Consider the following 15,621-nt stretch of genomic DNA (forward strand, 5'->3'; position numbering starts at 1 on the left):
AAAAGAGCAGTCATTACTAACAGCAATGGTACAAATTCTAGTATATCTAACTTGAGAATAAATACTGGTTAATTATGAGATGTGGGCTGAATCGTGGCACCATTCATAGGTTGAGGAGTGAGCATGGGTGGGTGCCTTTGGCCAGCAAGTCGAGAGATTTAAGCTGAACTTACTTCTGAATGATTTATGCTGTATTTGCCAAAACAAAACAAAAACAAAATAAAGGGATGTACAGTGATTGAGTGCTGCAGAGAGGACTTTTTATTGGTCATGTTTCAGGTACTAGTAGGTCTGAAAATTAGTAAAAAGTAACGCTGTTCAATTAACTTTACTTTCATGATTCTTTTTCTAGTTGAGTGCATTCTTAATTTTTAATGTCACATTTTTAAAAGTTTGTTTTATACATGTAGCCTGGATTTGTATAATCCTTTTTTTTTCTGTTATAAGTCACCATGTGACAGAGGGTGACTTACTCAGTGCCTTATCATATGAATAAAATAATTATGTTAGACTATAGGGAAATAAGTAATAGGAAGACTGAGAACTTTTCTAGTTTTTCCACAGAGTCAAAACAATATAGAAACATCACAAAATGTCTTCATGGCAATGAGTTCTTTTCAGAATAGTTAGCAAAGAGGTCTTATTTGATAGTATCTCTTCAAGTTTGTAAATGATTAAGCACCAAGAAAGCATAGCTAGAAGAGGTCAGTGTCTCCTGAAACATGGCACTGTGGTCTGTCTTGATTCACTCCTTAATAATATTCTAATATCTTTTTGTAATAAAGTGTCTCTCAGCTGTATTCTTGTTAATAGTAGTCAGTATTGAACAGACCTAAGCAAAAGCTTCTGTTAATGGTTTAGAAGATGGATGTTTTTGGTAAAATGGCTGACAGATTTATTTCTTAAAAATATGAAAAAGAATGCTGTATATAACATATACATACATACACAGAAACATACACATATATTCTGCTTTCAAAATAATTCCATAATGTTTTTATTACTTCTTTAAGAAAATCACACACATGTGTAATATGTGTTTGATTATATCCTTTCTCTTTTTTTCTTTTTTATTATTATCATTTAATACAATTTATTCAATTTTTATCCTGGCTATAGACCCCTCCCTGGTCTCCTCCCAGTCCCATCCTTCTTCCCTCTTTTGCCCCTATGCTCCTCCGCTAGTCCACTGATAGGGGAGATCCTCCTTCCCATCTATCTGACCCTCGCCTATCAGGTCTCATCAGGACTGGTTGCATTGTCTTCCTCTGTGGCCTGACAAGGCTGAACCCCCAGGGGAACATGGTCAGAGAACCTGTCACTGAGTTCATGCCAGAGAAAACCTCTGCTCGCCTTACTAGGGAAGCCACTTGGAAACTGAGTCTGTGGGCTACATCTGAGCAGGGGTTTTAGATCTTCTCCATACAGTCTCATTGATCATATCCATTCTTTATCCCCCCAGCAACTCCCACTAGAAATGCCCTCGCATCCCCCCACACACACATTTTATGTCCTCCTAAAAAATTCTTATTTTTATTCTTCCAAGTTAAGTTGTTGCTATCCTATGTGCGTGGGCATTGGGGTTATGCGCAAGAGCATGAGCAACCTCGCAGTGGCCACATCCTCGAAAAAACACAGTTCTCCCTTCTTCATGACCACCAACTGCCAGGAGCGCCTCAGCTAGATTGGAGCCTAACAAGCTCTTTCCCCATTCATGATGGAATCTGACTGCCTTAGTTATGTGCAAACCTTCTGCAGGGAACCCCAGGTGCTGTTTGTCCCGAGTGCAAAGTCAAGTCACATGTTAAAATCAGCCCTTCACAGGACTGCTCTCCATCCAGGGGCTCATACTTTTCTTTTCTTTTCTTTCCTTTTCTTTTCTTTTCTTTTCTTTTCTTTTCTTTTCTTTTCTTTCCTTTCCTTTCCTTTCCTTTCCTTTCCTTTCCTTTCCTTTCCTTTCCTTTCCTTTCCTTTCTTTCCTTCCTTCCTTCCTTCCTTCCTTCCTTCCTTCCTTCCTTCCTTCCTTCCTTCCTTCCTTCCTTCCTTCTTTCTTTCTTTCTTTCTTTCTTTCTTTCTTTCTTTCTTTCTTTCTTTCTTTTTTCCTTTTCCCTCTTCTGTGATTTCTCTCTGAGCCCTGGAAGGGACAGTTGATATAGATATCCTATTTATGGATCAGCACTCATGTTCACTTATTCTTAGCATCTTGACCAATTATGAGTCTCTGCACTAATCATTGTCCACTACAAAATGGAGTAATGCTAATGTTGAAAGCAGCACACAATTACGGGCATCAACGTATAAATTTAGGAGGCAATTTGATGGTACATATATATTTTTTAATTTAAGTAACAGTAGCACATTCCTCCCTGGGAGCTTTGAAGTCTTCACCTATCCCTCAGTTTAAATTTGAAGGAAGAATTCCCTCTTGCAGATCATGTTTCAGACCCTATCAGAAAGTGTTTGGTTACCGTTACACCATTTTGTCTGCAAGTGAGTATTGTAACATATAAGGGACAAGCTGGATGAGACATGTCAGGTCTTTCCTCCTGCACCGGTCTGTGTATAGCACCTTTCAAAACCATGGAAGAAGCTAGCTATCCATTAAGAGTTCTCCTGGCCAGTGAGTATTTCATTTCACTAAAGCACCTCTATGTTTTAAGTCTGCTATGGACTCAGGAACCTCTTTCTCTCCATGCATTTAATTTTAGAAAAGAAGAACAGCTGGGATGGTAGCGAGAGGACAGTGCTCCCATTAAACAAGGCTTTGCAAAAATAACAGTCAGGAGTGCAGTAGCAGGCTGGGGCTACTCTTAGAGCAGACATGACACCATATGGATGCTCTGCACATCATTCAGTGAACTTGCTAGCAGTTGCCTGCCCAGAGTAGGCTCCTGAGACTGCAGGATGCATGGCTGTCTGAAGACAGTACAGTTTCTAACTTCCCAGGGAGTGTTTTGAAGTCAAGGCAACCATTCATTTCACACGTAGACCTCCACTGAATTGTGTACTCATCTTTAAATACTAATATCTTTAAAATATTAAATATTAAAGCCATATTTTCTAGAATGAAGAAAAAGATTCACTTTTTTAAGTTTAATTTTTTAATTTGCCATTGGTGTACATTGTACACATTTTTTTTCCATTCATTAATGATGTCACTAGTAAATTGAAAAGTGAAAGGTAGTATTTAAAAGTGAAACGTAGTAATGTGCAGTGCAGAAAGATCATTGGTAAAAATAAAGTATTTTTTCCATCTGTAAACACTGCAACAAAATATATCATTAACTGTCTGAACTTCTATACCATAATTTCTAATCTAAGTTTAATGCTCTAATTTCATGTAACTCTCCCTAAGCTTTTCCATTCAATGTTTTTGTAGTCTTCCCTAAATACATAGTATGTTCGTTATATAGGCTACACATTCTTTTTACTGTTGATCATTTTTCTAGATAAGTAGTTCTCAACCTGTGGGTCAGGGCCCCTTTTGGGGGGCATTGAATGCTCCTTTCATGGTGATCACCAAGACTTTTGGAAAACACAGGTGTTTACATTATGATCCACAACAGTAACAAAATCACAGTTATGAAATAGCAAAGAAAATAGTTTTGTCATTGGTGGTCACCACAACTTGAGACATTACATTAAAGGTCACAGCATGAGGAAGGTCGAGACCCACTGGCCTAGGTTATTATAGTCACAATTTTAAGTCTACTTCTCTTGGAGAAAATACTTTCATAATGTTAGTATGGGATATGGTAATTCATCTGTTTGTTACAGCAAGTCTGTATAGCTTTTTAAAAAAGTCATAATCTCTCCCTTTTATCAATTAGGAAGCTGACAGAGAGAGTGGCCAAAAGTTTTACTCGAGGATTTCATTCTCTTTAAGCTCAATCTGATTTTTATTTTAAAATGGGGTTTAGATATATATTTAAATAACAACAGATTCAGTGTGTGTTGTGCATTTTCTGGATTATTGAACTTTTTGGAAGTAGTCATAATGACATAATCATCATCAAAGTATGTTAGGGGGAAAAAACTCCAATTCAAAACTTTAAACAAACTTTCAGACAGAAAATCATTGCTGCTGTTTGGAAGCATGACATCGCTAACTGCTGTAATTTTTTTCAGCTCTTTCACAGAGAGGAGTACAGGCCATGCTTTAAAACCTCCATAGTAGACCCTGTTCTTAAACTAATAGCATGAGGTTAACTTGGAAATCGCTTTATACTTTTTGTGTAGCTCATTGTTGGCTCATTTTTTTGTCATGTAGGTATATTACAATATACTTAGCTTTGAATAAACAGATAAATAATATTTGTATTTTCACATTCCATTTACTATATGTATGTTATGTCTAGCTCATGAAAGATATTTATGAGAAAGTTTCATGGCAGGTGCTGAGGTTACAAAGATCAACAAGACAGAGACACCATCAAACCTCACTGTATTTACATCTTACTAAGAATAGAATACCTCAGTTAAATAATCATATGGCAAAGAAAGCACTTATATACTTTAATACGTCCTGCGATAGAAACAAATTGGAGTATTCTGAGACTGACTATGTGGGGAAAAAATTATTTTAGGGTCAATGTGTAAGCAAGGTATTCCACAGAAATTACATTCACATTCATGGTGAAATATGAAAGCAAACTAATCATGTGGAAAATTGGGTGAGTACAGATAAAGCTAATATGGGGTACCCCAAGGTACCTTAGGGTGTTGCTATGTAGTGAATACAGAGATGGAGTGCTTCACAAAATGCCGTTTGTATTCTAGGCTCCATGAGCTACTGTTGCAGAGATTTACACTTAAGTGTGGCGTGTTCTAATGTGTCTAATTTGGTTCCTATGGCTCTCCCCTTAGCCATAGTGTCTAATGGCTGGGCAGGGTTAGGCCAAGCCAGAAGAGCACAAAGGGAAATTATTTGGAGCAAGTGATAGTCACTGAGGCAAGAACTGCTGAGTCCTGAAATGGGGATTCTTTATTAATACAACAGAAAACGAGTGGTGGTCTGAGGGAAGCCGAAAAGATGGGATTCATATCTTTTTTATCGTAGTGGAGGTTTAGAGGTTTGTAGCCATCCATCTACATAAAGTGACAATTTCTTGCAGTCATAATGTGTTGACTCCTAAGTTTATCATAAGGTAGGTTGATTACTGCTCACTGAAACTATTTAAGGTCATTCATTGTTGATCATCATAACTCTTCTTTAAATCCTCGCATTTTACGTATTTATTTGCTCATTAATTAAAAATGTGTGAATGACTTTTAACAGTGAAACTATTATTAAATCTTTATATTACTTTTATTACTGCTCATTTTCTATGTTAACAGTAGAAATTCATTCCCTGGTAAAATGTGCCTGAATTGTACTACATGAATTTTCTCATTCATGTTTTTAGGATTTATTGAACTTGCTTTGTTTACTTTCCTTAATTTTTCTTCTCTAGTAACAATGCATATTTGAGTAATATTTTTTTTTCTAGAATTAGAACGGTAGTTTGGAAATTTTCAAGAAACAGGCTAAACCCACACTCAATTAATTTTTCTATTTTCCAATAGAAAAAAGAGAAAGGCTCCGTCATGATACAGAACAATGCCTATGCGGTAGCTGTTGCCAACTATGCCCCAAATCTTTCCAAAGATCCTGTTCTCTCCACTATTTCAAAAAGTGCAACGACACCAGAACCCAACAAGAAGCCAGAAAACAAGCCGGCTGAAGCCAAGAAAACCTTCAACAGTGTCAGCAAAATTGACAGAATGTCTAGAATAGTTTTTCCAGTTCTGTTTGGTACATTCAATTTAGTTTATTGGGCTACCTATTTAAACAGGGAGCCTGTATTAGGGGTCAGTCCATGAGTCTAGACATTGCTTACCATTGGGCTATATAGAAACAACCCACTTGTTTTTGTTGTTGTTGTTTTGTTTTTTGGGTTTTTTTCCCCTGCTCTGTACAGTCTGACTAATAACTGCTAATTTATGACCCAATATGTACAGTATGTATATAGTCATAGAGCTTACCTTACCTCTAAAGGACACCTGCACTTGCTAACTCATGAAAATACAGTCAGAAAACATCCCGTGCCAAATGAACCATTGCCTTTTAAAAAAGATTTACCGTAGGACCTAGTTTAAAGTGGATTTCAGATGACACGATTTCCTAATGTTCTTATTATGATGAAAGTTGGAATAATATGTTGCCCTTTCGGGAAACTTTGATTTAGATATTACCTAGAAAAACATTTCTACTGTTACCTAACTATGATTGGAGATTAATATTGTCACTCAAATATGAGAAAAGGTGAACCACTTGTCTACTCCCTTCAGGACTATTCAGAACCCCTGCTGATGTAATTGAAAGCTTGACACAAATAAAGGGAAAGCTAGAGGTGTGAGAACAGCTTTTAATTACTATGTAGAATACCTATAGCAATGTACATATTACAAGCATGACAAGCTCAAATAACTATGAGTCACCAGGACAGGATGTTAATTATGCTTAAATTTAATAAATATTGGAATGTCATGGTCATTGTATTTTTAGCTTCAGAGTTTATTTGAAAGTAGTAACTTAACCTTACAGCTCACTTGAATCATTGGAAACTACCTAACATTCAAAAAAAAAAAAAAAAAGATACATGGAGTTAGTCTTTCCAGGTATGTGTTGTCAGCTGAATTTTTCTGGTGCTGGAGAATGGAAGAAAGCAACCATCTTGGCTGCAATGGAGCAAAGTTCATTCATAACAGATTAGAAAGCTGTGCCAAAAACTCCAAGCGATGAGAATTCATAGGTGTCCCAGGTACTGATGAGCACTTATATGATTCTCTTCTTTCCTGTTTACTGTAAATTCTGCCTTAAGGCTTCTTCTCATCAAGACTGAGAAGCCACTAATTATAAAGGAAAGGGCAGTTAGTTGGCACATTTTTCTGTTCAGAAAGCAGCTCTTTCAGATAAGAATTGATGTAAATCTGCTTTTGTAAATTGCAACTTTAAATTTCATTGACTCGAATTTACAGCAGCTTTGTATACCAGAAGTGGTTTTGGTAAGAGTTGAACATTTTTAAACCACAACTTTAAGACATCACATCATCAACAGATTGTGGATCATGTCACACACACACACACACACACACACACACATACACTTAATACCCCCCCTACACACACAGCATACATACACTGACACACACACCACATACACACACACACCACACACACCACGTAGCTAAATTAGAAAACAAGATTTTCAATTTTATAAAATTACTGATGGTTAGTGGGTAAAATTAATTTTCTTTTAATATTTAAAGTTACTATTTATGCCCCTGAAAGATGCTGAAGTTAACTGTGTTGTGTTGATACTAAATTCACCTTTGACTGACATGTACATTAGCAGTTATTAGTTGACTTTTAAAATTAAACGCAAATTCACAATGATGTTTTGGTAGAAACCTAAGTAGTCAAATAGTGGCATTCCTTTCAATTTTGTACAGTATTTGAGTATAGTGCAAAACAGGTCCGCTCACAAAATCAATAAAGGGGCATATTCTGGAAATAAGCAAACTCTCAAAAAAACCTAGTAGTGTTTCTTTGCCTCATTCGATTTTTTAATTTTCTTTTCTAGTGTGATTCTACTATGTGCTTTGCATGACTGTATTAATACCAGGGTCATAGCTGCATCTTACCAGCAGAATTCACCACGAAGACAACCTTGACATTACAACTTTCCTCATGGAGAGTAATCCATAAACCTTAATAAAATTATTTCGTGAGAAAATAAATGTTATTTTGTTAATTCCCTTCCAGTAACTACTTCCTTACCATCTAGATAATTTTTAAACCTGAATACCATCCATCCAACAAAAGTAAAAGATACTCTGGTTTCTTAAATGCTTGCGTAGAGCAAAGGCTCTTGTATCCACAAGCTGAGGGAGATGTGAGGCAGGGCAGGAGGGAATGTGGTATTTGGTAAGATGCTTTCCGTGGTGTATGTGGCCAGAGTTTTCAGAACAGTTTCTGGCTAAAGAGAGCTCAGAGCTTGACAGCATGTATTTTTTCTGCAAAGGACTTGATTTCAATTCCCAGCACCCACAGTGCCTCAAAAGTGCCTGTGACTAGGCTCCAGGAGATCTGACACTCTCTTCAGGATTCCATGGGCACCATACATATGTGCATATACCCCAGCATCCTACATAAAGATAACAGTAAAATATGTCTTTAAAGTGAATAGCTTATACTTCCACCCCACTCTTTTACTGTCTTATTATTCATCACGTCATTATAAATATGTACATATGTAAAAACAGTTTTAAATAATTTTCCACAGGTCAACAGGAAAGGTCCATTTATATCTTCAACGAAGTGCTGTGATTATGTTGATGACATTACTTTTGTTAGTTATTTTTGTTTTGTTTCATGGCAGAAAAAGTAGAAAACTTATCATGATTGTTATTCTTTGAACTAATAGAGTTGAAATTTTTCATTTCAGTCATGAAAAACATATTTGATTCTAATGACGTTCAGAAAGGTTAAATCTTCCAATCATGTGTTTCAGAATTTTCTATTGGGGCTCTGATTTTGGTGTATTTTTATGTATTCGTATTCTTTAAAAATTAAAATATGTAAGAAGAAGCTTTTACTCTTCTTGTAGAAATGTTGAGTATCATAGAGCAAAATAATTAAAGAATAAGATTTTTATAATTGCTCTATAATAAAAAGTTAAACTATGAAATGAAAAGAATACAGATGTGTCACTATAAAATTGCTTTCAGAAGATACATACCACATATTAATATTTGTTTATTTGACTCAACAAATAACAGATCAAGTATGCTGTAATGTACAATGACGTAGACAGTGGTGATGTGTGCAGAATGTACATTTATAGAAAGAGATGAGCATATTATATAGCAACTTCTCCAGCTGTCTCTTACTTTTCTTCACTCTTTGGAAAACTCCCAAAGCCTACTGTAAACATCTCTCATATCACAGACACAGACTATAAGCAAAGATAGTATTTTTTCATTATAAATTCCTAATTTCCCAAAAGATATAAATTAATTTAATTCTGAGAGTTTATGAGGTGTATACCTACTACGATAAAATGGGAAATGTTTTTTTCCTCCTATTTTTCTTAACAATAAATATGGCAAAAAGGTGAACATAAAATATTCATTAATTCTTGGCTGACAATCCTAATATTGAAAGATATTTTCAGGGATGTATTATAAGTTCCTATGGATGAGTGAACTCTTGGACAATATTTCTAAAACTCCCCTTAAATAGTTCACATTTATTTAAAATAAAAAAAACATTATTTCACTAGCATTTTCTTTGATTAATATTTTTCACCTATCATCTATCTATCTGTCTATCTATTTATCATCATTATCTATCTATTTATCCATCCTAATGCTTATAAGGGGAGAGACTATTTTTATTCAGATCTCTTACGTACTTGTATGACTTTGTTTTTATTCTTTGTGAGGGAATTGGACCTTGACACTACAGACCCTATGGACTCTCTATGGAATAGAGAATTTGGGAAAGCATGGAAGCTGTGTGGATAGTTTACTGTTGTACTTTGTACATTCTGTTCAGACAAGAAGGAAGCAAATAGTCCCCTTTTGCCTAATTATGGTGCTTCAGCAGCTGTGAAGGACTAGTTCTGTGTGCTCCTCTTTGCATTATACGCTCAGGCACAGTCCAGGAAAACAGAAACATTTCTGCTTAACTGAAATCTTAAGACATGCGATATCTGTTATTAATGTTTAAACGTTCATATATCCATTTCCATATTCCATATTTAAAATTTTTCAAAATATCAAGCAAATAATGAAAGAACTGGTTGCTGACTCAAAGTACCATTTATTTTCAAACTCATTAGTACTTTTCCAATTCCTTCTATTAGCATGAAGATTTTGTTTGTTTGTTTAAAGCCAATAAACTGTATTTTATAGAAACATTTCATTAAAACAAAACAATCTGAAGTGTAAAGTTGCTATCTCACATAAGAAGGACAAATCCATTTGCAAAGACTAACATCAGGACAACAAATATGAGGTTTAGTTACTAATTTTTACAGAGCCTGTTTCACGATTTAAAGCTTAAACATTAATTGTGAAGCTTAAAGTTTTAAGAATATAGTACACAATGAGGAAGAGTGCAGTCACTTTTAACATATCTATGTTCAGAAACACGAACACTACACAAAAGATACAGCCATGTGAACAAGACAAACTACAAGCTATTTCTCTATTGGATTTATGTCTTAAAATGATACTATGTGATGATTAAAATTATTATTTATTAATATTTTCTATCAGCTATTAAGAGCTCATATTTTCAGCATATTCAAAAACAGAAAGAAAAGTCACAGGTAAAATGAGGAGGTTACTAATTGAAATAAGTGAAATATCTAACCCTTTTAACTGTTAAGAAGGTGGATAAATCACACACACATGCACACACCAAATATTATCCCATTCTATATTCACAAAACCGCAATCACTGTGTGATGAGAAGTTCTGCAAGGCTGAAATTTTAAATAATAAATACAGTAGTTTAACATATATTGTTAAAAACCTAAACAAAAATGTTTGCTTTTACTTTTGTTTGTATTTATATTCCTATTTTTGAGATTATCCACCCAGTTAAGAAACCTCTACCTACTTTTTTCTATTTTTTATTTTATTTTTTTATTATTAGTTACATATTATTAACTCTGTGTCCCAGCTGTATCCCAATCCCTCATTCCTTCCCAATCCCTCCCTCCCTCCCTCATCTCCTCACTGCCCCTTTCCAAGTCCACTGATAGGGGAGGACCTCCTCCCCTTTCATCTGACCCTGTTTTATCAGGCATCTTCAGGAATGGCTGCAAAGTCCTCCTTTGTGGCCTAGCAGGACTACTCCTCACTTTTGGGGAGTGGGGAGGTCAAAGAGCCTGCCATTGAGTTCCTGTCAGAAATAGTCCTTGTTCCCCTTACTACGGGAAACCAATTGGTTACTGAGCTACCATGGGCTACATCTGAGCAGAGGTTCTAGGTTATATCCACATGATCGTTGGTGGAGTATCAGTCTCAGAAAAGACCCCTGTGCCAAGATATATTTGATCCTTGTGGAGCTCCTATCCTTCACAAGTCATACTAACTCCCCCTTCTTTCACATGACAAAATCAAGGCAAATATATTTTTCATCCACCCAGCATACATGTTCAGGATGATGCCCAATTACTAACATTGTTTACAAATTCATTCCTGAGAATTTATTGAATTTTCCATATTTGGCTCATAGGTACTCATTAGGTATTTTAAAACTTTCCAAAAGAAAGTACTGCTCTATTTATTCCTTTCAATTTTCTCATTTTGGTAGTATTTTTTAATTTATTTATTTTTAATTTATTACAATTTATTCACTTTGTATCCCATTCCCTTCATTCTCTCCAAGTCCCACCCGCCCTCCCTCCCTCTTCTCCTCCCTTACCCCTCCACAAGTCCACTGATAGGGGAGGTCCTCCTCCCCTTCCATCTGATCCTAGCCTATCAAGTCTCATCAGGACTGGCTGCATTGTCTTCCTCTGTGGCCTGGTAAGGCTGCCTCCCCACCTCAAAGGGGAGGTTAAAAAAGAGGCAGCCCCTGAGTTCATGTCAGAAACAGTTTCTGTTCCCCTTACTAGGAAACCCACTTGGAGAATGAGCTTCCATGGGCTTATCTGTGCAGGGGTTACAGGTTATATCTATGCATGGTCCTTGGTTAGAGTATCAGTCTCAGACAAGACCCTTGTGCCCATATTTTTTGGTTCTGTTGCTCTCCTTGTGGAGATCCTGTTCCCTCCAGGTCATTCATCACTCCCTTCTTTCATAAAATTTCCCACTCTCTACCCTAAGTTTGGCTATGAGTCTCAGCATCTGCTTTGACACCCTGCTGGGTAGAGTCTTTCAGAGGCCCTGTGTGGTATGCTCCTGTCCTGAGTCCTGTTTTCTCCATCTTCCGATGTCTATTCTGTTTGTCTTTCTGAGTGAGGATTGATCATCTTACCTAGGGTCCTCCTTCTTGCTTAGCTTCTTTAGGTGTACAGATTTTAGTATGATTATCTTATATTATATGTCTAATATCCACTTAAATGACAGTATATAACATGTGTGTCTTTCTGCTTCTGGGATACCTCACTCAGGATGTTCTTTTCTAGTTCCCACCATTTGACTGCTATATTGTTGGTTTTGTGAAGTTCAAATTCACTGAGTTTTGTATTCTTTTTTATCAAATCTTTTGTTGTAGTTCATGATTTATAAGGGAAAATTACCCTAAGTAGATACCAAAAGAATGCCATTTCTATGACTGTGGTGTAAGAATTATCTCACTTGGCATGGCATTTTCAGTTTTCATGCCTATGTAGAAGATTTACTTTCTTACAACAAATTGCAGAATGTGACTGGTGTTATTTGACAGCTATGAAGGAAATACTACGGAAGCAATCATATATATCTGATTCCACATCGCCTTGCCCTTTCCATACTAAAGGTAGGAGTTGGGCTTTGCTTTAAATCTAGAAGATGTTTAATGTATAAAGAGAAAGTGACTCCCAACTACTCAGCCACCATTGTCACATATTAAATTTGGTTCTCTGTTTCCTTATTGGTCTTTACTGTCTGTGTCCTTCATGTTCTGAAGTTTATTACTAAGTGCATTGCTTGGAGGTATTTCCTGAACAGATACAATGTCATGCTTTAGGGATCTTCTCAAAAAGGAGTGGAAACTTTATCATGTTATTCCCATAAGAGAAGATTCACATGAAAACTGCATGTATTTTTTCAGTTGTCCCTGAGATATATTTTTGTTTGTTTGTTTAATTTAATGCTTACTAAGCTAAGTTTAAAATTTGAACAGGTGAAAATAATAAGTGAAGTTACAATGGAACATTATTCAGCAATAAAAAACAAGGAAATCATGAAATTTGCAGATAAATGGTGGGATCTGGAAAAGATCATCCTGAGTGAGCTATCCCAAAAGCAGAAAGATACACATGGTATATATACTCACTCATATAGACATATAATATAGGATAAACCTACTAAAATCTGTACACCTAAAGAAACTAATCAAGAGGGAGGACTCTTGCTAAAATGCTCAATTCCTACCCAGAAAGGCAAAGAGGCTGGACATCAGAAGAAGGAGAAAAGAGGGAACAAGTCAGGAGCCTGACAGAGAGGACCTCTGAAAAACTCTGCCCTGCAGACTATCAATGTAGATGCTGAGACTTATGGGCAACCTTTGGGCAGAGTGCAGGGAATCTTAGGAAAGAAGTGGGAAAGAGTAAGATCTGGAGAGGACAGGAACTCCACAAGGAGAGCAACAGAACCAAAAAATCTGAGCACAGTGGTCTTTCCTGAGACTGCTATTCCAACCAAGGACTATGCATGGAGATAACCCAAGACCCCTGCACAGATGTAGCCCATGGCAGTTCAGTATCCAAATGGGTTCCATTGTAATAGAAACAGGGACTGTCTGACTTAATTACCTCCCCCTGAGGGGGAAGCAGCATTACCAGGCCACAGAAGAAGACAATGCAGCCACTCCTGATGAGACCTAATTGACTAGGATCAGAAGGAAAGAAAAAAAGTCCTCCCCTATCAGTGAACTTGGGGAGGGGCATGCATGCAGAGGGTGGAGGAAGGGAGGGATTGGGATGGGAGGAGGGAGGGAAACATAGGGGGGATACAAAATGAATAAAGTGTAATTAATAAAGAAAAAAAACTGAAAAAAACTGAATAACAACCAAAAATGATCCTATCATCTGTCTTGATATCATCCTAAATTAAACAGAAATATATAAATCACATACATATATACTGGAGTTACCTCATTCAGGATGATCTTTCCTACTTCCATCCATTTGCCTGTAAATACGTGATTTATTGAGTCTCACTCTGAAGGGGAATAGAGTAGACAGGGGAAGTGGTGGAAGAGAAGGAACAGATTGGAGAGGGAATTTGAGGGAGGGGATCAGATTTGGGGAGAGTGGCAGTGGGGGCACCTAAGGCTTGTAGAGAGAAAAGAAACTGTGGGCAGGGGCATCCCTGAGACAAGCTGGAGACATACAACAGGGTAGGCTTCTGGGAGAACACAGGGGTGACTCTAGCTGAGAACCCTAATAATGGTGATTATGGAGGCTGAAGAGCCCACCCTAGAACTGGGCAGAACTATCAGTGGGGAGTATAGGAAGACCAACACACCCACAAAAACTTCACCCCCAAATTTACCCAGCCTACAAGATGTGCAGTTATAAAAATAGAACAGAGGTTGAGGGAATGTCCAACCAATTTTTGGCCCAACCTGAGAACCACCCCATAGAGCAGATCCAACCCTTGACACTATTAAAGGCACTCTGCTGTGCTTGCAGACAAGACCCTAGCTTGTCTGTCTTCTGAGATGCTCCACCCAGCAATGGATCTAAATAGAAGGTGAGACTCAGAGGCAAACATTGGATGGAGCTCAGAGAACATTGTGGAAGTGGGGGGTGGGGGTGGCAGGGGGTGGGCGGAGGAATAGAAGGACCCAGAGGGCCAGGAACTCCAGAAGAAGACCAACAGTACTAACTAGCCTGAGACTAAGCAGACTAGGGGAGACTGAAGCATCAACCAAGGATCATTCATGGACTGGACCTAGGCCATCTTACACATATGTATCCAAGGGACAGCTTGGATGTGAGTTCCATAAAAAGGGGAGTAGTGGCTGTCTCTGACATGGTCACTGATGCATGCTTTTTGATCACTTCCCCCTGATCACCTTGCCAGAACATTGTGAAAAAAAAGAAATGCTCAGTCCTGATATGACAAAATTGCTGGGATGAGTTAGTGGGGGTTCTCCGTTTTCCTGAGGTGTAAGGAAGAGGGGGTAGGCGGAGGAGGGAAGGCAAGTGTGGGGAGGGACAGGGAGGAGAGGAGAGAGAGGTCTATGATTGGGATGTAAAGTGAATAACTAAATAAAAATGATTTAAATAAGGGAGCAGAATACAGCTGGGATACAGAGTTAGAATTCTTTGTAGAGGAATATCGAATGGCAGAGAAGCACTTAAAGAAATGCTCAACCTCATTAGCCATTAGGGAAATGCAAATCAAAACAACCCTGAGATTTCACCTTACACCCATCAGAATGGCCAAGATGAAAAACTCAAGGGACAACACATGCTGGAGAGGTTGTGGAGAAAGTGGAACCCTTCTCCACTGCTGGTGGGAATGTAAACTTGTACAACCACTCTGGAAATCAATCTGGTGCTTTCTCAGATAACTAGGAATAGCACTTCCTCAAGATCCAGCCATACCACTCCTAGGCATATATCCAAAAGAGGCTCAAGTACAAAAAAAGGACATTTGCTCAACCATGTTTGTAGCAGCTTTATTTGTAATAGCCAGAAGCTGGAAACAGCCCAGATGCCCCTCAACTGAAGAATGGATGCAGAAACTGTGGTACATCTATACAATGGAGTATTACTCCGCAATGAAAAATAAGGAAATCATGAAATTTGCAGGTAAATGGTGGGACCTGGAAAGGATCATCCTGAGTGAGTTGTCCCAGAAGCAGAAAGACACACATGGTATATACTCACTCATATAAACATACAA

General features: G+C 37.4%; 1 protein-coding gene across 2 annotated transcripts in view; it reads left to right on the forward strand.

The window, feature by feature from the left end:
* Gabra2 (gamma-aminobutyric acid type A receptor subunit alpha2) overlaps positions 1–8,663 on the forward strand; it is a 146,391-nt gene extending 137,728 nt beyond the window's left edge. For both annotated transcript variants that reach the window (XM_055629379.1, XM_055629380.1), the window contains one exon: positions 5,566–8,663. In XM_055629379.1, coding sequence (XP_055485354.1) covers positions 5,566–5,862 — 297 coding nt within the window. In that variant the 3' untranslated portion in view covers positions 5,863–8,663. The remainder of the gene's footprint in view (positions 1–5,565) is intronic.
* The last annotated feature ends 6,958 nt before the right edge of the window (positions 8,664–15,621 follow it).

The sequence above is a fragment of the Psammomys obesus genome, unplaced genomic scaffold (genome assembly GCF_907164565.1).
Source record: "Psammomys obesus unplaced genomic scaffold, mPsaObe1.curated_primary_1811, whole genome shotgun sequence".
In the NCBI taxonomy this organism is placed as follows: domain Eukaryota; kingdom Metazoa; phylum Chordata; class Mammalia; order Rodentia; family Muridae; genus Psammomys; species Psammomys obesus.